This window comes from Salvelinus alpinus, chromosome 2 (genome assembly GCF_045679555.1).
Source record: "Salvelinus alpinus chromosome 2, SLU_Salpinus.1, whole genome shotgun sequence".
In the NCBI taxonomy this organism is placed as follows: Eukaryota; Metazoa; Chordata; class Actinopteri; order Salmoniformes; family Salmonidae; genus Salvelinus; species Salvelinus alpinus.
This window is the reverse complement of record NC_092087.1, coordinates 12,338,980-12,361,053: the sequence shown is the minus strand read 5'-3', so window position 1 is coordinate 12,361,053 and position 22,074 is coordinate 12,338,980. Positions and strand designations below refer to the sequence as shown.

At 44.0% G+C, this 22,074-nt stretch overlaps 1 protein-coding gene across 5 annotated transcripts in view; it reads left to right on the top strand.

Annotated features, from left to right (window-relative positions):
• The window catches only part of LOC139553957 (kinesin-like protein KIF21B), a 140,233-nt gene extending 119,092 nt beyond the window's left edge, over positions 1 to 21,141 (top strand). For all 5 annotated transcript variants that reach the window (XM_071366804.1, XM_071366789.1, XM_071366782.1 and 2 more), the window contains one exon: positions 9,962 to 21,141. Coding sequence is in view for 1 of the 5 variants with exons in the window: in XM_071366796.1 (XP_071222897.1) it covers positions 9,962 to 10,010 (49 nt within the window). In the remaining 4 variants the exon portion in view is untranslated. The remainder of the gene's footprint in view (positions 1 to 9,961) is intronic.
• The last annotated feature ends 933 nt before the right edge of the window (positions 21,142 to 22,074 follow it).

Below are 22,074 nucleotides of genomic sequence, written 5' to 3'. Positions count from 1 at the left end.
CGCCAGAACATCTGAATATTTGAGATCCAGGAGGACACTGAGAAAGGGAAACCCACTGAATTTGTCTCGGAGCTGATACCGGCATTGCTGGGGAGTGAACACTTCAAAACGGCCATCCTGATCGACCGCGCACACAGATCACAGGCAACGAAGCCGGCCAAGGGCGGGCCACCAAGGCCATTCATTGTAAGGCTGCACTATCCCCACACCAGGGATCTCATCCTCAAGCTGGCTAGTCAAAAGTTCCCCCTTAACTACAACGGAGCCAGGGTGTCTTTCTACCCAGATCTTACCTTGGAGATGAGGAACCAACGGAAAGAGTATGATGAGGTACGCAACAAATGCAGGGCGGCCAACATCCGATATGGATTCCTCTTCCCAGCCCGGTTTAAGGTGACAGTCGAGGGATCAACACGTACGTTTGACAACGCAAAAGAGGCCGATCTGTTCTTGACAAGCAAGCTCCCCGGCTGAGGATACAGAACGGCTGTGCCAGCCGGCTAAATGGCCAAATACAGGCCAGGAATGTGTTTGAATTGAATTTCCGGCCTATGTCTTTTCGATCAGAAGATCAGAAATTGGGACTTATATGATAGGTGAGATGTTGTGGCTAATATAGCATTGTTTGGCATGTCATGTTTTAGCGCCACTCACCCCCTAACGTGAGAGTTAAGTTAAGTGTTATTTAATATTAGTTTATATGCGGAGCATCTATAGACGACGAGTTAGTTCAAGCTGTATGTCTAGACACCCTAAGGTTTGTGTGTTAGCCAAGGAGTGCTTCGTTTGGGGAAGTCACTCAGTAAAGGGACGGGAGGGGGGACGGGGTCTGTGTTTTATGTTCACGTTTATTAATACAGGTGGCATGACAAGCTCCCGCACGGCGGGACGTTTTTCTTCTGGGTTTGTATGACAGCAGCAATTTGCTTTAAAATAAGAAATGCCACATAGTGACCGAGCACAGAGTAGACCAGGTGGAATAAAGATAGTCAGCTGGAACTGTAATGGATTAGGGCATGTCGTGAAACGAGCTAAAGTTTTTTCTCATCTTAAATCACTGGGTGCTGACATAGTGCTTCTTCAAGAAACTCATATTAAACACTCCGCTCAGGCCAAGCTACGAGTCGGCTGGATCGGTCAGATATACCAGTCTAACTTTGATGCAAAAGCGAGAGGGGTAGCAATCCTGATAAGGAAAATCATTCCCTTTGTTTACTCAACCTCGATTTCAGATCCTAATGGTCGGTATATTATTGTGGCTGGTACACTGAATTCAAAACCAATAACCTTGGTCAATTTATATGGACCCAATTTCGATGATCCATTATTTTTTCAAAGGGTATTTAAGGCCATACCAAATATCTCGGATACAAGTGTTATTGTTGGAGGTGACTTTAACTGTACGTTAGATCCTCTTTTAGATAAACAGCTATCAAGGTCACTTCAACAATCAAATGCCAGTGTCTGTCTAAATACATTGATGACAAACCTTAACATTGTCGATATTTGGAGACTGACGCACCCAACAGACAGGGATTATTCTTTCTTTTCATCAGTTCATAAATCATATTCCAGAATTGACTATTTTTTGTTGGACTCCAAACTAATTTCAGCAGCTGAGTCGGTTACCTATCACCCCATTCTAATTACGGACCACTATCCTCTGTCCATGGTGCTGAAACTCGACAATATGTCGACAGGTCGGCGACCGTGGCGCTTAGACGCATACCTGTTGAAAGATGAGGCTTTTTGTCAGTATTTGAAGGAGCAGATTGCCTTTTTCCTCAGAACTAACGACACGGGGGATGTTGACGACTCTAGGCTGTGATTAGAGGCTACATTATTTCTTATACATCAGAGAGGAAGAAACGTGCCAATACTAGGCTGAGAGAAATTGAAAGAGAGTTAGGGGAACAGGAGAACGTTTTTAGGACAAATTCCTCGTATACAGTCCTTGAGAAGATCACAAAGTTAAAGTATGAATACAATACCATCCTTTTGAAACGGGTGGGCTCTTTACTTGCTAGAACGCAACAAAGTTATTTTGAACTGGGGGACAAACCACATAAATTATTAGCAAGACAGCTAAGGCATGTACAGGCATCTAGAGCTATTCACAAAATAAAAGACAAGAAGGGTAAAATAGTAACAGATCCGCAGGACATTAATAAATGCTTTGCGCAGTTTTACTCAGAGCTATACCAATCAAAATGCGATGCCACTGATCCACAAACTATGGAACGCTTTCTCGCTGAATGTGAACTTCCTAAACTAGACAGGGGGGCAGCTGCCGCACTCGATGCAGGGATAACCTTAGATGAAATTAACACAGCGATAGCACAATTTCCAAACAGCAAGGCCCCTGGGCCCGATGGATATGTAATAGAATTCTATAAGAAGTACTGCGCTAGTCTATCTCCACTTATGTTGCGAATGTTTCAACAATCCAAAGAAAATGCCAAACTCCCGCAAACACTGTATGAGGCTACAATAGCCCTGATCTTGAAAAAAGATAGAGATTCCATGGAGATGTCGTCGTATCGCCCCGTGTCGTTACTCCCCATAGAAAACAAGGTGTTGACAAAGATATTGGCAAACCGATTGAAAAAATACACCCTGACCAGACAGGTTTTATCCCGGGCCGACATATATACTACAATTTGAGACGCCTTTTCAATGTAATGTATCCTGATCATAAGGTTGAGGCAGTGGTAATAGCTCTTGATGCAGAGAAGGCGTTTGATCAGATTGAGTGGAAGTATATGATGTCGGTTCTGGAGCATTTCGGGTTTGGAAAGGAATTTATTAATTGGATAAGAATTATTTATGCACACCCAATGGCGTCCGTGGTGACCAATCAGGAAATGTCGCAGTCATTCCGCCTGTTCAAGGGGTGCCGACAGGGGTGCCCTATTTCGCCTGCTCTCTTCGCTATAGCCATGGAACCCCTTGCTACTCGCATTCGGGCATGTGCCGATATAGCTTCTGTTAAAATAAAAGACACACAGCACAAAATTTCCCTATATGCAGACGATGTTCTTTTGTTTTTGTCCAAGCCTAAAACTTCTATTCCACCCTTACTTAACTTGATAAACACATTCAGCTCCTTCTCTGGCTACAAGATAAACTGGCAAAAAAGTGAGTTTATGCCAATATCACGGCCTGTGGATATGCAATTTCTGCAATCTACCCCGTTTAGAACAGTGAGGGACAAGTTCACAAGCCTTGGCATTGTAGTGACAAGAGACCTTGATCAGCTATTGAAAGCGAATTGGGACATGAAAATATATCAGCTTAAACAAAATATAGATTTTTGGAAAACTCTGCCTATTTCCTTGGTTGGTCGTATAAACGCTATTAAAATGGTTGTCCTACCCAGGTTTCTTTACCTCTTCCAATGTCTACCCAATTTCATACCACAAAGCTATTTTAAGAAACTGCATTCAATAGTAACTCCATTTTTATGGGATAACAAGGCAGCCAGAATTTCAAAGAAGCATTTATGCAAGTACAAGATAGAGGGGGGCTTTGGCCTTCCTCACTTCAAACTGTATTATTGGGCTGCTAATCTGAACATTGTGTCTTTCTGGAGGGAAAGTTTACCTGCGATGAGACAGAAGGATATGCCTTCATGGCTTTTGATCGAGCGGGCCTCCTGTCAACGTTCCTCACTCCCTGCACTTGTTAATAGCCCATCATATGTGAAAAAAGCCACTTATGACTCCAATCCAGTCATTTGTCATACGCTTAGGATCTGGAAACAGATTAGGGATTTTCTTAACATACCCACTGTTTACATAGACAGCCCGATTAGCCTGAATCATGCTTTCCACCCTGCATTGGATGATGTGGTGTTTTCACAGTGGAGGGAGAAGGGGCTCACAACAATTGGTAATCTATACATAGATGGTCAGTTAGCTTCATTTCAACAATTACAGGCAAAGTTCAACATGCCAACAACACATTTTTTCAGATACCTCCAAATCAGGAATTTCTTAAGGACACATATCCCACAGTATGGCATGAAGCCAAATAGTCCTACATTAGATAGCTTGATCCTTGTCAAACCCCATTCAAAAGGGTCGGTCTCTAGACTGTATGATGTGCTACAGGCCCACATAGAGGTATCCACAGACACCATTAAAAGGGCTTGGGAACAAGAACTTGGTTCAGAAATCTCAAATGAGGACTGGATAGAAGCTCTCAGGAATATAAACCACCGTTCAGTGAATGCCAGACACAACCTTGTACAGTTTAAGGTGATACACAGGTTACACTACTCAAAAGTAAAACTGCATAAAATATTCCCGGACACCTCACCACTGTGTGAGAGGTGCAAGCAGGAGGAGGGGACGTTGACCCACTTATTCTGGACATGCCCTAAATTACATGCTTACTGGGCTCTCATTTTTGATTACTTATCTAAGGCCTTTGATAGAGTTCTAGCCCCAGACCCATTGATCGCTCTGTTTGGTACAGTTGATGGGAATAACCAGGAAGGGAAAGCTGTCTCTCTTTGTACTCTATTAGCCAAAAGGCTCATATTACAATTTTGGAAATTGGAGACTGTACCTACCTTTGAAATGTGGTTACGGGATTTAGGGAATGTAATACATATGGAAAAGATTCGATACAACACCTCCAATAGAAGTCCATTGTTTTACAAAATATGTCAGCCGATAATGGATAAATGGTCTAGTCCCGCTTCATAACTGGGTTGATGATCTGCTGCTACTCTGTGCTGTACTACACTCAATATTTACTTTGGGCTTAACTACACTGCTTGTAATGACTATATGCTGTCTTCTTATACATGTACCACCTAATAGGATTTTGTTTTATTTTGTGTATGTGTGAGTTAACTTTTGTTTTGTACTCTAAATTGGCCATCCCATTCAACAGTACAATGAATGTCATTGTTTGTATTGCTGTCTTTTTTACTTTATTTTTATTGGAAAATAATAAACATATTATATATATATATATATTTTTTTTACTTAGTGTATGTAAACTTCTGACCCACTGGAATTGTGATACAGTGAATTATAAGTGAAATAATCTGTCTGTAAACAATTGTTGGAAAAATTACTTGTGTCCTGCACAAAGTAGATGTCCTAACCGACTTGCCAAAACTATAGTTTGTTAACAAGATATTTGTGGAGTGGTTGAAGAACGAGTTTTAATGACTCCAACCTAAGTGTATGTAAACTTCCGACTTCAACTGTAAGTATATTTAAACCAAATACTTTTAGACTTTTACTCAAGTAGTACGTTACTTAGTGACGTTCACTTTTACTTGAGTCGTTTTCTATGAAGGTATCTTTACTTTTACTCAAGTATGACACTTGGGTACTTGTTCCACCACAGTTTGAGAGAGGGGACAGAAAGATTGTTGTGATGCTCTATCTGAGGGGAGGTTGTATGGCACAGAGGAGAAGGATGTTTGCTGTCTATTTTGGACCTGATTCCTTTGTGCTCCCTAGAAGGTGGAGGACTAGGCAGTATCATCTCTGTGTGTCTCCTTCTGTGAACTGTAGGTTTTGATGTCTTGTCCCTCTGGTGCTGTGTGGGAGTCACAATGGAACTGTTTGAAGATGCTGGCAGTTGAATCACTCTTTTCTTCTCTGTCTCTCCTCTCTCTCCACCTCTCGCTCTTGCACCCCTCTGTCTCTCCCTCTCTCTCTTGCTCTCCTCCCTCTCTCTCCCACTCTCTCTTGCTCTCCTCTCTCGGTCTCTCCCTCCCTCTGGCTCTCCTCCCTCTCTCTCCCACTCTCTCTTGCTCTCCTCTCTCCCTCCCTCTGGCTCTCCTCTCTCTCCCACTCTCTCTTGTTCTTCTCCCTCTGTCTCTCCCTCCCTCTGGCTCTCCTCCCTCTCTCTCCCACTCTCTCTTGCTCTTCTCCCTCTGTCTCTCCCTCCCTCTGGCTCTCCTCCCTCTCTCTCCCACTCTCTCTTGCTCTCCTCCCTCGGTCTCTCCCTCCCTCTGGCTCTCCTCCCTCTCTCTCCCACTCTCTCTTGCTCTCCTCTCTCGGTCTCTCCCTCCCTCTGGCTCTCCTCCCTCTCTCTCCCACTCTCTCTTGCTCTTCTCCCTCTGTCTCTCCCTCCCTCTGGCTCTCCTCCCTCTCTCTCCCACTCTCTCTTGCTCTTCTCCCTCTGTCTCTCCCTCCCTCTGGCTCTCCTCCCTCTCTCTCCCACTCTCTCTTGCTCTTCTCCCTCTGTCTCTCCCTCCCTCTGGCTCTCCTCCCTCTCTCTCCCACTCTCTCTTGCTCTTCTCCCTCTGTCTCTCCCTCCCTCTGTCTCTCCCTCCCTCTGGCTCTCCTCCCTCTCTCTCCCACTCTCTCTTGCTCTTCTCCCTCGGGCTCTCCTCCCTCGCTTGCCTTCCTTCCCTCTGTCTCTCCCTCTCTCTCTTGGTCTCCTTATGTCTTTCCCTATATCTCTTGGTCTCCTCTTGCTCTCATCCCTCTGTTTCTCCCTCTCTCTCTTGCTCTCCTCCCTATGTCTCTCCCTCTCTCTTGCTCTCCTCCCTCTCTCTCCCACTCTCTCTTGCTCTCCTCCCTCTGTCTCTCTCTCTCTTGCTCTCCTCCTTCTCTCTCTCTCTCTCTCTCTCTCTTTTGCTTTCCTTCCCTCTGTCTCTCCCTCTCTCTCTTGGTCTCTTCCTGCTCTCCTCCCTCTGTCTCTCCCTCTCTCTCTTGGTCTCTTCCTGCTCTCCTCCCTCTGTATCTCCCTCTCTCTTGCTCTCCTCCCTCTGTCTCTCTCTCTCTCTCTTGCTCTTCTCCCTCTGTCTCTCCCTCGCTCTCTTCTGTATGTCACTGAATGTTTCTATGCTCTTATTCTGTCTGGCATCTCTCTAACTCTCTCTCTCTCCATCCCACCATGCTCTCTCTCTCCCCCTATCTTCCTCTTCCTCTCTCTCTCTCTCTCTCTCTCTCTCTATCTCTCTCTCTCTCTCTCTCTCTCTCTCTCTCTCTCTCTCTCTCTCTCTCTCTCTCTCTCTCTCTCTCTCTATCCCATCCCACCATGCTCTCTCTCTCCCCCCTATCTTCCTCTCTCTCTCTAACTCTCTCTCTCTCCCCTATCTTCCTCTTCCTCTTTCTCTCTCTCTATCCCATCCCACCATGCTCTCTCTCTCTCTCTCTCTCTCACTCTCTCTCTCTCTCTCTCTCTCTCTCAATTTCAATTCAATTCAATTCAAGGGGCTTTATTGGCATGGGAAACATGTGTTAACATTGCCAAAGCAAGTGAGGTAGGTAATATACAAAAGTCAAATAAACAATAAAAATGAACAGTAAACATTACACATACAGAAGTTTCAAAACAATAAAGACATTACAAATGTCATATTATATATATGCAGTGTTGTAACAATGTACAAATGGTTAAAGCACACAAGTTAAAATAAATAAACATAAATATGGGTTGTATTTACAGTGGTGTTTGTTCTTCACTGGTTGCCCTTTTCTTGTGGCAACAGGTCACAAATCTTGCTGCTGTGATGGCACACTGTGGAATTTCACCCAGTAGATATGGGAGTTTATCAAAATTGGATTTGTTTTCGAATTCTTTGTGGATCTGTGTAATCTGAGGGAAATATGTCTCTCTAATATGGTCATACATTGGGCAGGAGGTTAGGAAGTGCAGCTCAGTTTCCACCTCATTTTGTGGGCAGTGTGCACATAGCCTGTCTTCTCTTGAGAGCCATGTCTGCCTACGGCGGCCTTTCTCAATAGCAAGGCTATGCTCACTGAGTCTGTACATAGTCAAAGCTTTCCTTAAGTTTGGGTCAGTCACAGTGGTCAGGTATTCTGCCACTGTGTACTCTCTGTTTAGGGCCAAATAGCATTCTAGTTTGCTCTGTTTTTTTGTTAATTCTTTCCAATGTGTCAAGTAATTATCTTTTTGTTTTCTCATGATTTGGTTGGGTCTAATTGTGCTGTTGTCCTGGGGCTCTGTGGGGTGTGTTTGTGTTTGTGAACAGAGCCCTAGGACCAGCTTGCTTAGGGGACTCTTCTCCAGGTTCATCTCTCTGTAGGTGATGGCTTTGTTATGGAAGGTTTGGGAATCGCTTCCTTTTAGGTGGTTGTAGAATTTAACGGCTCTTTTCTGGATTTTGATAATTAGTGGGTATCGGCCTAATTCTGCTCTGCATGCATTATTTGGTGTTCTACGTTGTACACGGAGGATATTTTTGCAGAATTCTGCATGCAGAGTCTCAATTTGGTGTTTGTCCCATTTTGTGAAATCTTGGTTGGTGAGCGGACCCCAGACCTCACAACCATAAAGGGCAATGGGCTCTATGACTGATTCAAGTATTTTTAGCCAGATCCTAATTGGTATGTTGAAATTTATGTTCCTTTTGATGGCATAGAAGGCCCTTCTTGCCTTGTCTCTCAGATCGTTCACAGCTTTGTGGAAGTTACTCTCTCTCTCTCTCTCTCTCTCTCTCTCTCTCTCTCTCTCTCTCTCTCTCTCTCTCTATCCCATCCCATCATGCTCTCTCTCTCTCTCTCTCTCTCTCTATCCCATCCCATCATGCTCTCTCTCTCTCTCTATCCCATCCCATCATGCTCTCTCTCTCTCTCTCTCTCTCTCTCTCTCTCTCTCTCTCTCTCTCTCTCTCTCTCTCTCTCTCTCTCTCTCTCTCTCTCTCTCTCTCTCTCTCTCTCTCTCTCTCTCTATCTTTCTCCCTCTCATGCTCTCTCTCTCTCTCTCTCTCTCTGTGTCTCTCTCTCTCTCTCTCTCTCTCTCTCTCTCTCTCTCTCTCTCTCTCTCTCTCTCTCTCTCTCTCTCTCTCTCTCTCTATCCCATCCCATCATGCTCTCTCTCTCTCTCTCTCTCTATCCCATCTCTCTCTCTCTCTCTCTCTCTCTCTCTCTCTCTCTCTCTCTCTCTCTCTCTCTCTCTCTCTCTCAATTCAATTCAATTCAATTCAAGGGGCTTTATTGGCATGGGAAACATGTGTTAACATTGCCAAAGCAAGTGAGGTAGGTAATATACAAAAGTCAAATAAACAATAAAAATGAACAGTAAACATTACACATACAGAAGTTTCAAAACAATAAAGACATTACAAATGTCATATTATATATATGCAGTGTTGTAACAATGTACAAATGGTTAAAGCACACAAGTTAAAATAAATAAACATAAATATGGGTTGTATTTACAGTCTCTCTCTCTCTCTCTCTCTCTCTCTCTCTCTCTCTCTCTCTCCCATCCCACCATGCTCTCTCTCTCCCCCCTATCTTCCTCTCTCTCTCTAACTCTCTCTCTCCCCTATCTTCCTCTTTCTCTCTCTCTATCCCATCCCACCATGCTCTCTCTCTCTCTCTCTCTCTCTCTCTCTCTCTCTCTCTCTCTCTCTCTCTCTCTCTCTCTCTCTCTCTCTCTCTCTCTCTCTCTCTCTCTCTCTCTCTCTCTCTCTCTCTATCCCATCCCATCATGCTCTCTCTCTCTCTCTCTATCCCATCCCATCATGCTCTCTCTCTCTCTCTCTCTCTCTATCCCATCCCATCATGCTCTCTCTCTCTCTCTCTCTCTCTCTCTCTCTCTCTCTCTCTCTCTCTCTCTCTCTCTCTCTCTCTCTCTCTCTCTCTCTCTCTCTCTCTCTCTCTCTCTCTCTCTCTCTCTCTCTATCCCATCCCACCATGCTCTCTCTCTCCCCCCTATCTTCCTCTCTCTCTCTAACTCTCTCTCTCCCCTATCTTCCTCTTTCTCTCTCTCTATCCCATCCCACCATGCTCTCTCTCTCTCTCTCTCTCTCTCTCTCCCTCTCTCTCTCTCTCTCTCTCTCTCTCTCTCTCTATCCCATCCCATCATGCTCTCTCTCTCTCTCTCTCTCTCTCTCTCTCTCTCTCTCTCTCTCTCTCTCTCTCTCTCTCTCTCTCTATCCCATCCCACCATGCTCTCTCTCTCTCTCTCTATCCCATCCCACCATGCTCTCTCTCTCTCCCCTATCTCTCTCTAGTGATATGACGGTGAAGATCTGGTCAGCGAAGGAGGGGAAGAAGAGGTGACGGTCGCGCGGAGCGTTAGTGTGACATCATCATCAGCGGGCATCTTTTACTGAGGTCCTTCACCCCTGAACTCTGACCCTCACACCTCAACCAATCAGGTGTGACACGGCGGGACGTCATGGTTACCAATCATTACCGGGACGACTAAAGTTTGGGTGGCATGTGTGGTCGCAAAGTTTACTCTCCTCTGAAGAAAGAAACATATTAGGAGTGTCTTGAACTGAAATGCAAAACAGTGAAGTTTGATAGTTTTTGCCTTTTCTTGTTTCAAGTACCAATCCCTCTCTAAGTGCCATTGAGATGTGATGTGATTTGGACAAGATAAAACCTTTCCTGTGCCAGATAATGCCTGTCTGTCTGAGGAATGTCCATAGACACAGAGCTACAGACTGAATGAACTGCTTCTATATTAATTCTCCTTCAATAACAACCAAGACTCCAGGGAGTGAACTGACCCAGGGAGAACACCATTCCTGAGCTGACTGGAACACTTCCTGAGAGGAGGGCTGTTACTGTTTCATTCTCTGATCTGAGTGCATTTCATGTGTTTGAAACCGTTCCATTGATTCCGTTCCAGCCATTACTATGAAACGTCTTTCCCAATTAAGGTTCCACCGGCCGCCTGCGGCGTACACTACACAGTAGGTTTACCTCAGAGAGGACTGAGGGATCTCAGTGTACACTACACAGTAGGTAAACCTCAGAGAGGACTGAGGGATCTCAGTGTACACTACACAGTAGGTAAACCTCAGAGAGGACTGAGGGATCTCAGTGTACACTACACAGTAGGTAAACCTCAGAGAGGACCGAGGGATCTCAGTGTACACTACACAGTAGGTAAACCTCAGAGAGGACTGAGGGATCTCAGTGTACACTACACAGTAGGTTTACCTCAGAGAGGACTGAGGGATCTCAGTGTACACTACACAGTAGGTTTACCTCAGAGAGGACTGAGGGATCTCAGTGTACACTACACAGTAGGTAAACCTCAGAGAGGACTGAGGGATCTCAGTGTACACTACACAGTAGGTTTACCTCAGAGAGGACTGAGGGATCTCAGTGTACACTACACAGTAGGTTTACCTCAGAGAGGACTGAGGGATCTCAGTGTACACTACACAGTAGGTAAACCTCAGAGAGGACTGAGGGATCTCAGTGTACACTACACAGTAGGTTTACCTCAGAGAGGACTGAGGGATCTCAGTGTACACTACACAGTAGGTTTACCTCAGAGAGGACTGAGGGATCTCAGCGTACACTACACAGTAGGTTTACCTCAGAGAGGACTGAGGTGTACTGTACACAATATACAGTAGGTTTGTCACAACCAGGAATATACACGCACACGCACACACACACACACACACACACACACACACACACACACACACACACACACACACACACACACACACACACACACACACACACACACACACACACACACACACACACACACACACACACACACACACACACACACACACACACACACACACTCTCCACAAGGGCCAAAGTTCCAGATCATTATCTCTCTTGTCTTTATGGAGCCTGATACTGTCTCCCTCCCAGGTGCCACCCTAGTCCCTATATAGGGCACTACTTTTGACCAAGGCCAACGGGGCTCTAGGGCCAACAGGGCTCTGGTTGAAAGTAGCACACTATTTTGGAAATAAGGTGCAATTCAGGACGCAAACCCTCTCTCTCCACACTTCAATAAGCACCATGCAAATCACCATCTCAACCTCTCCCCTCTCCTCTTCCCCAGTGAGTCTGATATGCGGTGTGCTTCCTCTTTGAGCTTATTAGGGGTTCAGCAGCGAAGGTATAACAAGCGATTTGAAGAAAAAAAACGTTTGAAAGCTCACGCCCCTGACTCCTCGTTTGAGCTTCAGACATTTGGTATGTAGGTCCCTCTCCTCTTCCCCAGTGAGTCTGATATGCTTCCTCTTTGAGGTCCCTCTCCTCACAAGGGACATTATTGCTTCAAGGACCATGATGGATTTTCCATAATTTTGAATATTTTTTTGAACATTTACCGATCTGCACAAAACTTGATATCTTTCATCTATGGGTCCAAGGTCTCTCAATGCACTATTTTCCCAGACTAGTATGTCAAGCAACGAATAAACATGAATGTGAGTGTGGTCTCACACATAAATGACTATAAATCAGTTACGGATATTCCTATTTTAATTAAACTTTGTACATATGTTGCAAACACTGTCAAGACTCAACATATATGACCACCCGGCTCGATTCGATCATATGTAGCAAAATTTGAAATTGTGTTTTTTACATTGGATAAAAGTAGAGACTCCGAGCTAGAAAATAGTATATCATACACTACAGTTGAAGACCAATGAGAAAGGAATTCTGCTTTGAAATTTGACTCCATCACTTCCCTGATTACCTTCCCTATGTATGTCACTCACTTTGGTTCCTTCTCCAGGTGTCATTGTTTCTGTTCCAGTGTCATGTCTGTGCGTTGTTTGTGTTTCTTGTTTTGTATTTAGTTGTGTTTATTTATTAAAACACTCACTCCCTGAACTTGCTTCCCGACTCTCAGCACACATCGTTACACTATGTACTAAACAACATAAGATTTCAAGACTAAAGGCTGGTTTATACTACGGGTGTTCTTAAATTTAATCTGGAGTGCCAGAGTGTGCTCTGGCCGTTTGTAAATTCAGAGTGTTTTTCTCTCGGGGGGTTCAGAGCGCACACTGGACGCTCTGGCAGAGGAGTTGGGTTGATCCGAGCTTCTGACCTAGCAACAGCAGTCAAACACCCAAGCTAACTGGCTAAAGTTAGCTAGCTACTTCCAGACACAAATGAGAGAACTCCTCACTCTGACAATTTTACTCGCCCTAGTAGAGCTGGTTAGGTTGTTTTCATGTTACCCAGATCGTTGGTGACTGTAACTGTGCTGCTGGCAACAATTTAATTACGCTCTTTGCCAATGTTTACTTACACTGGTCATATTCAATGGGTGTTGAGCGTTCGTAAATTCGTCAGTTATCCTGTGCTCTGGCACACTCAGACGAGAGTGCTCTGAAATCAGAATAGATAGCCAGAGCGAATTTACCAGCTACGTCTATTGACAGTTGTCGCAGTGACATCATAAACATTCTATTGAAATAGTTACTTGCATAGTGGAGTCTTGTAGCTAGCTAGCTAGCTAAACAATGAACCATAATCCCAACTCATGATGTTACTACCCTGCATGAATCTGCAGGTAGCTAACCAACCAGGTTCAATGTTAGCTAGCTAACATTAGACTATAACTAGCAATGCAAATGGCTATTAATATTACTACACAGATCATACACATAACATTAGCTTTTTCATTTCAAGTTAAAGTGTACTGTTAGCTAGCTAGCTAACGTTAACCAGCTAGCTAGCTAACAGTACACTTTAACTTGAAATGAAAAAGACTCTGACAAAATTAGAAACGTATAATATCTGAAAATGTAGCTAGCTAGACTCTTACTCGTATACATGGATGGACACTTCTCCCTCTTTGTCACGGATGCCATGGTTGCCTTAGTTTGAAGATGTAATCCGGAGACCAGTGTTTATACAACAGCCTTCTGTGTATCCTCTTTTCGACTCCGTCTGCATATTTGCAATCAAACGCCAGAATTTTCTCCATCTCCTTAACTATCATACTATTCCACTGATTTCAAAACTCGGTCCTCCAGAAAGTGGAGAGCAACACTAATGTAGTTTTACTATGTGATCTCTTTCAAAAAAGCTGCGTTAGAAAGGATTACCAACACATACTGACCAGCTCATATTATAGACAGAAGCGTGATACGTGGCAGACCAATCCGAACTCATCTTTCGGCATGTCCAGCCCATCAATTATCTCAGCCAATCATGGCTAGCGGGAAGGTTGCTGACTTTTTCCATTGCTAAACCAACTAGGCTCGTAATTTAACAATTGCATTCTTATTTACAGATGGCACAAAAGTTTATTATTAAAGGCACATGAAAGTTCACATGTTCAGAAGGCATTTCCTGCCCAAAAAGTTTACGTTCAAATGGTGCTCCTGTGAAGTAGTGACACGCGACATATGCCTAGTTTCCTGAAACGAGTCACATATGCAAGCACCTTCCTATTGACCTCACGCTAGCAGACATAGTTTTATATCTCTTGATCTGTTTGACTCAGAGTGATGGAATTTGGCACACATGCTCAATGATATGAGTCTAGATAACCTGTAAAGAATGGTTGCGTTTGGCCACATTGTGGTGCTGTAGCATTCATGCAACCTCATTGGCTCATAGCAGCCATATTGTTTCAGCTAGTCTTGGAAAATAGTGCATTTGAAGATGGCATAGCTGCTATATCCCTAATTTGGTGGCGATCGGTCCAGCCGTTGTGGAGAAGAAGACTTTTAAAGTAGTCAACATAATTGAAAACTGTCCAAAATACATCGAAAGCACAATTATATTGGATGAACAGTTTGGTTTTGATTTGGCAAGCATGATGAACAGTACAGAAGTAGCTCGTCCAAGGGCGACGTGTCCAAGTTGTCCTAATGGTGACACAGTGGACACACAGCTGAACACCGGCAACGCTGCTTCCAGCTTTATTTAGCTGTTGTAGCTGCTGCACGAGACCTGGATTCAAATACTATTTGAAATCTTTTAAATACTTTCAGCATTTGCTCTAGCCTTTCTGGAGTGCCAGATGGGTGTGGTTTTCAGTTTGGGGACTATTCTATTGGCCCATGAAGCCAGGCAAGCTCAATCAAGCACAGATAAAGTATTTTAAATAAAGTATTTTACATTTTAAATTACATTTCTAATAGTATTGTAACCCAGGTATTAACTGATGGTAAGTGTAACTGCAGATGCCCATATAGAGCTGTGCTCGCCTAGCTCTAAGTCTCCACTACAGAGACGCTGTCGAGAGGAATGGAGGAATGGTAAAGCTAGCCAGCATAATTGGCTGCTGTGTTAGCAGATGGTAATGAGACGAGATATGCATTATGTAAATAGTCTGGAGAACTATGTCAGGACAGAGAGGAGTGCTTCTGTACGTTCCACATGGCACCCTATTCCCTACATAGTGCACTACTTTTGACCAGAGCCCTATGGCACCCTATTCCCTACATAGTGCACTACTTTTGACCAGAGCCCTATGGGAGCTGTTGCGCCAGCCAGCTCTTCCCCTGTGCTTCTGCTGTGTGTGTGTGTGTGTGTGTGTGTGTGATGTTCGCTGTGTGCCTGTTGGGGTAGTGTGGGGGCGATCCCTAGCTTTACACACACTCACATTCACACAAATCCTCATGTTTTTTTAGGTAATCCATTTTGCCTGGCAGGGCTTGGGTTTCACTGTCTGCTAAATGAAACGTATTTATCTTCTAACCCTCTCACACCCCACACACACACATACACACAAACCTGTGGCATACCACTATCTCCAGACACCTGTGATCAGAGAATCTTCCTTTCGTTTCTATTGATTGCCTCTCCCGTTCTGACCCTTTGAGAAGGGGACATTCTAATCAATTCACACTGATGATGTAACAAAGGCATTAACGAACTGTTTGATTCTCAAATTGAACATTCAGAAGAAATGTGAAAGGGGAAATTGTCACAGTGACTTCCTGAGGAGGTCTGTAGATTCCTAGTGATCACGGAGCCATGGGTAAACTCACAACATGTCTTCTCCTGTGGATATCTCTCTCTTGGTTATTGAGTGCACGTTATACGGTAAAGACTTCAAACGTGTGTACTGTACCATGACAAAATGGCTGGAATCAGAGGAAAGGATTGGTGATCCGATATATCAAAATAATGGATCCCAAATGAAATCTACTGCAATGGGAAACTCCTGCAATGGGAATGTCAAACATGTATTCTTAGAGATATGAAGAGCTGTCTTTGAAGACTGAATCGATTTTGATTTCTCTTCTAAGACATTTTGATGCTGCTAACTTGTTGTAAACAGTGTTCGATAAAGAGAAACAGAAGAAATAAGAAAAAGCAATCATGGATTTTGTGTTATTCTGAGCGGGTCTCGGCTCTGATTGTAGGTAGAGGGAGTGTAGACAATAGTCCCCCGATCCAGTCTTAGAGTCTCTGTAGAACCCATAGTGTTTACCAAAGGCCATGTTTATAAAGCCATTTGAACGTTTTAAGACACTGTCGATGTTCCCTTGTCATAGAGGAATATCTATATACTCTCTGTAGCCTTTTATGACTTATTTAATGACGTGTAACTATTATGCCTTGTTGACTCCCTTTGTCTTTCCTTGTGTTGTACCATTTACCACATCCTCTCGTGTCTGTTCAGAGGACCAGGCTGAACATGAAAGATGTTGAACGTCATTCCACAGCTGTTCCAATCACCTATAGCTAGCTAACTATGCGATGGTCTACTGTACTCTACTGACTATACAGTATTAGCCATTCATTCAGTGTGTTTCACAGTAGCTGTTAGAGAAAGCTGTGCAGTCCTTACGGTGCTTTAAAACCCTTTGAGGTCAGGGGTCAGAATTTAGATTATCGTCAGTGTTCCATCCTGGAATTACAACACTACAGAACCTTTTTTATGTCATTGATTAGAATATGAGGCTTCTTCACCTCTCCACAACTAGGATCATACAGCTCTGTTCTACTGCAAATGTACACGCAGGGCCACCTTTAAGGAAGCCAAACAGATGCTCCCAAATCTCTTTGTTCTCCGGTTGGAAGCCCTGTAAAGACAGTCCTCTCGTTATTATTGCTGTATGTCCAGAGGCTTGTTCTCGTCTCCATCAGTACCTCTCTGTGGCTGGATCACTTGTATATCGGTATTATAATGTCTTTCTATTGGAGGGGAGATTTGGGCACAGTTTGGACTTCCTGGTTATCTAATGTCCCATACATCGAGTAATGACTTTCCTTCCCGTCTGTGTGCAGATTTGACCATCAGAATTCCTGTGCTTCTCATTTCACCTCGAGATGCACAGAACCAGTGAACCTCTCAACTTCTCTGAGACGCCTCTCCTTGTCTCAGCTTCGTGCCTCTGCTTTCAGGCCCACTGTCTTACAGTACGCATAGAAATACAATAAGTAGACAGGACATGTGTCCCCTGAATTCTGTATGAAATATGTCTATGTATTCTATTTCTATGGCTGTACAGAAGCTGTTACCATTCTCAGCCTTACTCCAGAAGTCTGTTCAGAAGGATAAATGTTACAGAACATTCACATAGAAATATGTATGGTCTAGAACAGATGTGAATGCCTGTTTGTTTGTGTATTCTATTTGTTAGCAATTTAAGCTATCTGAGATGTTCTGAACATTTTACCTCACTGAATATATCCCAGGCTGCTGTGCTGTGTTCTCAGGGCATTTAGACCTAAATCAAACGCTGACAGAGCTGGTATGTAGGCCTAATCAAACGCTGACAGAGCTGGTATGTAGGCCTAATCAAACACTTACAGAGCTGGTATGTAGGCCTAATCAAACGCTGACAGAGCTGTTATGTAGGCCTAATCAAATGCTGACAGAGCTGGTATGTAGGCCTAATCAAACACTGACAGAGCTGGTATGTAGGCCTAATCAAACTCTGACAGAGCTGGTATGTAGGCCTAATCAAACGCTGACCTAGCTGTTATGTAGGCCTAATCTAACGCTGACAGAGCTGGTATGTAGGCCTAATCTAACGCTGACAGAGCTGGTATGTAGGCCTAATCAAACGCTGACAGAGCTGGTATGTAGGCCTAATCTAACGCTGACAGAGCTGGTATGTAGGCCTAATCAAATGCTGACCGAGCTGGTATGTAGGCCTAATCAAACGCTGACAGAGCTGTTATGTAGCCCTAATCAAACGCTGACCGAGCTGGTATGTAGGCCTAATCAAAACGCTGACCTAGCTGTTATGTAGGCCTAATGACAGAGCTGATATGTAGGCCTAATCAAACGCTGACAGAGCTGGTATGTAGTCCTAATCAAACGCTGACAGAGCTGGTATGTAGGCCTAATTAAACGCTGACAGAGCTGGTATGTAGGCCTAATCAAACACTTACAGAGCTGGTATGTAGGCCTAATCAAACGCTGACAGAGCTGTTATGTAGGCCTAATCAAACGCTGACAGAGCTGGTATGTAGGCCTAATCAAACACTGACAGAGCTGGTATGTAGGCCTAATCAAACGCTGACCTAGCTGTTATGTAGGCCTAATCAAACTCTGACAGAGCTGGTATGTAGGCCTAATCAAACGCTGACCTAGCTGTTATGTAGGCCTAATCTAACGCTGACAAAGCTGGTATGTAAGCCTAATCAAACGCTGACAGAGCTGGTATGTAAGCCTAATCTAACGCTGACAGAGCTGGTATGTAGGCCTAATCAAACGCTGACAGAGCTGGTATGTAGGCCTAATCTAACGCTGACAGAGCTGGTATGTAGGCCTAATCAAATGCTGACCGAGCTGGTATGTAGGCCTAATCAAACGCTGACAGAGCTGGTATGTAGGCCTAATCAAACGCTGACAGAGCTGGTATGTAGGCCTAATCAAAATGCTGACAGAGCTGGTATGTAGGCCTAATCAAACGCTGACAGAGCTGTTATGTAGCCCTAATCAAACGCTGACCGAGCTGGTATGTAGGCCTAATCAAAACGCTGACCTAGCTGTTATGTAGGCCTAATGACAGAGCTGATATGTAGGCCTAATCAAACGCTGACAGAGCTGGTATGTAGTCCTAATCAAACGCTGACAGAGCTGGTATGTAGGCCTAATCAAACGCTGACAGAGCTGGTATGTAGGCCTAATCAAACACTTACAGAGCTGGTATGTAGGCCTAATCAAACGCTGACAGAGCTGTTATGTAGGCCTAATCAAACGCTGACAGAGCTGGTATGTAGGCCTAATCAAACACTGACAGAGCTGGTATGTAGGCCTAATCAAACTCTGACAGAGCTGGTATGTAGGCCTAATCTAACGCTGACAGAGCTGGTATGTAAGCCTAATCAAACGCTGACAGAGCTGGTATGTAAGCCTAATCTAACGCTGACAGAGCTGGTATGTAGGCCTAATCAAACGCTGACAGAGCTGGTATGTAGGCCTAATCTAACGCTGACAGAGCTGGTATGTAGGCCTAATCAAATGCTGACCGAGCTGGTATGTAGGCCTAATCAAACGCTGACAGAGCTGGTATGTAGGCCTAATCAAACGCTGACAGAGCTGGTATGTAGGCCTAATCAAAATGCTGACAGAGCTGGTATGTAGGCCTAATCAAACACTGACTGAGCTGTTATGTAGCCCTAATCAAACGCTGACCGAGCTGGTATGTAGGCCTAATCAAAACGCTGACCTAGCTGTTATGTAGGCCTAATGACAGAGCTGATATGTAGGCCTAATCAAACGCTGACAGAGCTGGTATGTAGTCCTAATCAAACGCTGACAGAGCTGGTATGTAGGCCTAATCTAACGCTGACCGAGCTGGTATGTAGGCCTAATCAAAACGCTGACCTAACTGTTATGTAGGCCTAATCAAACGCTGACAGAGCTGGTATGTAGGCCTAATCAAACGCTGACAGAGCTGGTATGAAGGCCTAATCTAACGCTGACAGAGCTGGTATGTAGACCTAATCAAACGCTGACCGAGCTGGTATGTAGGCCTAATCAAACGCTGACCGAGCTGGTATGTAGGCCTAATCAAACGCTGACAGAGATGGTATGTAGGCCTAATCAAACGCTGACAGAGCTGTTATGTAGGCCTAATCAAACGCTGACAGAGCTGGTATGTAGGCCTAATCAAACACTTATAGAGCTGGTATGTAGGCCTAATCAAACGCTGACAGAGCTGTTATGTAGGCCTAATCAAATGCTGACAGAGCTGGTATGTAGGCCTAATCAAACACTGACCGAGCTGTTATGTAGCCCTAATCAAACGCTGACCGAGCTGGTATGTAGGCCTAATCAAAACGCTGACCTAGCTGTTATGTAGGCCTAATGACAGAGCTGATATGTAGGCCTAATCAAACGCTGACAGAGCTGGTATGTAGTCCTAATCAAACGCTGACAGAGCTGGTATGTAGGCCTAATCTAACGCTGACCGAGCTGGTATGTAGGCCTAATCAAAACGCTGACCTAACTGTTATGTAGGCCTAATCAAACGCTGACAGAGCTGGTATGTAGGCCTAATCAAACGCTGACAGAGCTGGTATGAAGGCCTAATCTAACGCTGACAGAGCTGGTATGTAGACCTAATCAAACGCTGACCGAGCTGGTATGTAGGCCTAATCAAACGCTGACCGAGCTGGTATGTAGGCCTAATCAAACGCTGACAGAGATGGTATGTAGGCCTAATCAAACGCTGACAGAGCTGTTATGTAGGCCTAATCAAACGCTGGCCGAGCTGGTATGTAGGCCTAATCTAACGCTGACAGAGCTGGTATATAGGCCTAATCAAATGCTGCCTGAGCTGGTATGTAGGCCTAATCAAACGCTGACGAGCTGGTATAATATGTATTGAGTGGCTGTTCAGAAATGCACACAGAGTTCACACAGAGGGATGCCTGTCTATTGCCTGCTCTGTTTCTCTTTCTGCTTTACAGGCAGGTAAAGTGGGCAGGAACATGTCTCTGGCAGTATCTGTGAACTGGGGTCAAACTCTATTCAAGGTCAAAGGTCATACCAGGTGCCTTTTTATTGCACAGGCTTCTTCCCTTACGGACTGCTGTAAATCTTTGTACAGATATACAGTGATCCCTCGCCACTTCGCGGTTCACTTATCGCGGATTCGCTATTTCGTGGATTTTCATAATGCATTTTTTTTTTTTTTTGGTGCATTGTGCTCTGCATTCTGATTCGCTAAAAACTCACTCCCGCTTCTTGTATCAAAACATGCTACGAATTGTGCTATCATTTTGTCGTCTCGTGCAGTTATGTGTACGTACATAAAACAGCTTGGCAAATTTACATTAAGTTGGCCAAATTATCTTGTAATTTCGAACATCTCCTAAACCCATAATGTCGACGAAACGGCCTACACGTGAGTCACTGTATTTGTATACATGTAATAGTTGCTAATTGTAAAAAAAAAAAAAGTTTTCTATTTCGCGGATTTCACTTATCGCGGGTCATTTTCGGAACGTAACCCCAGCGATAAACGAGGGATTACTGTATTGTTATTTTCCTTACAATGTGCATGTGACCAAATACCATGTAAAATACCTTAACATGTAAATGCTGTAATTACATGTATTATTTATGATGGATCAATAAGTCGTTCCTTCAATGAAATAAAAAACGTCTCCGGATAAAATCTAATTATTATGGGGTCTTTAAAAAAGTACTTTTTGGGGAAAGTTTTTACTGAAATCAATCTTCAATTGAACTATAATTTAATGATTAAATATATTTGTATGCAGTCAGCTGTCAACGTTTGGGGCAACAGAGCGGCACATTGGTGAGATACCACAGATGGATGGGAACACTTCTACTACTCCTCTGTACCATCACTCATAGGATCTACTCCTCTGTACCAACACTGATAGGATCTACTCCTCTGTACCAACACTGATAGGATCTACTCCTCTGTACCAACACTGATAGGATCTACTCCTCTGTACCAACACTGATAGGATCTACTCCTCTGTACCAACACTGATAGGATCTACTCCTCTGTACCAACACTGATAGGATCTACTTCTCTGTACCAACACTGATAGCATCTACTTCTCTGTACCAACACTGATAGGATCTACTCCTCTTTACCAACACTGCTAGGATCTACTCCTCTTTACCAACACTGATAGGATCTACTCCTCTTTACCAACACTGATAGGATCTACTCCTCTGTACCAACACTGATAGGATCTACTCCTCTGTACCAACACTGAAAGGATCTACTCCTCTGTACCAACACTGATAGGATCTACTCCTCTGTACCAACACTGATAGGATCTACTCCTCTGTACCAACACTGATAGGATCTACTCCTCTGTACCAACACTGATAGGATCTACTCCTCTGTACCAACACTGATAGGATATACTCCTCTATATCTCTGTACCAACACTGATAGGATCTACTCCTCTGTACCAACACTGATAGGAT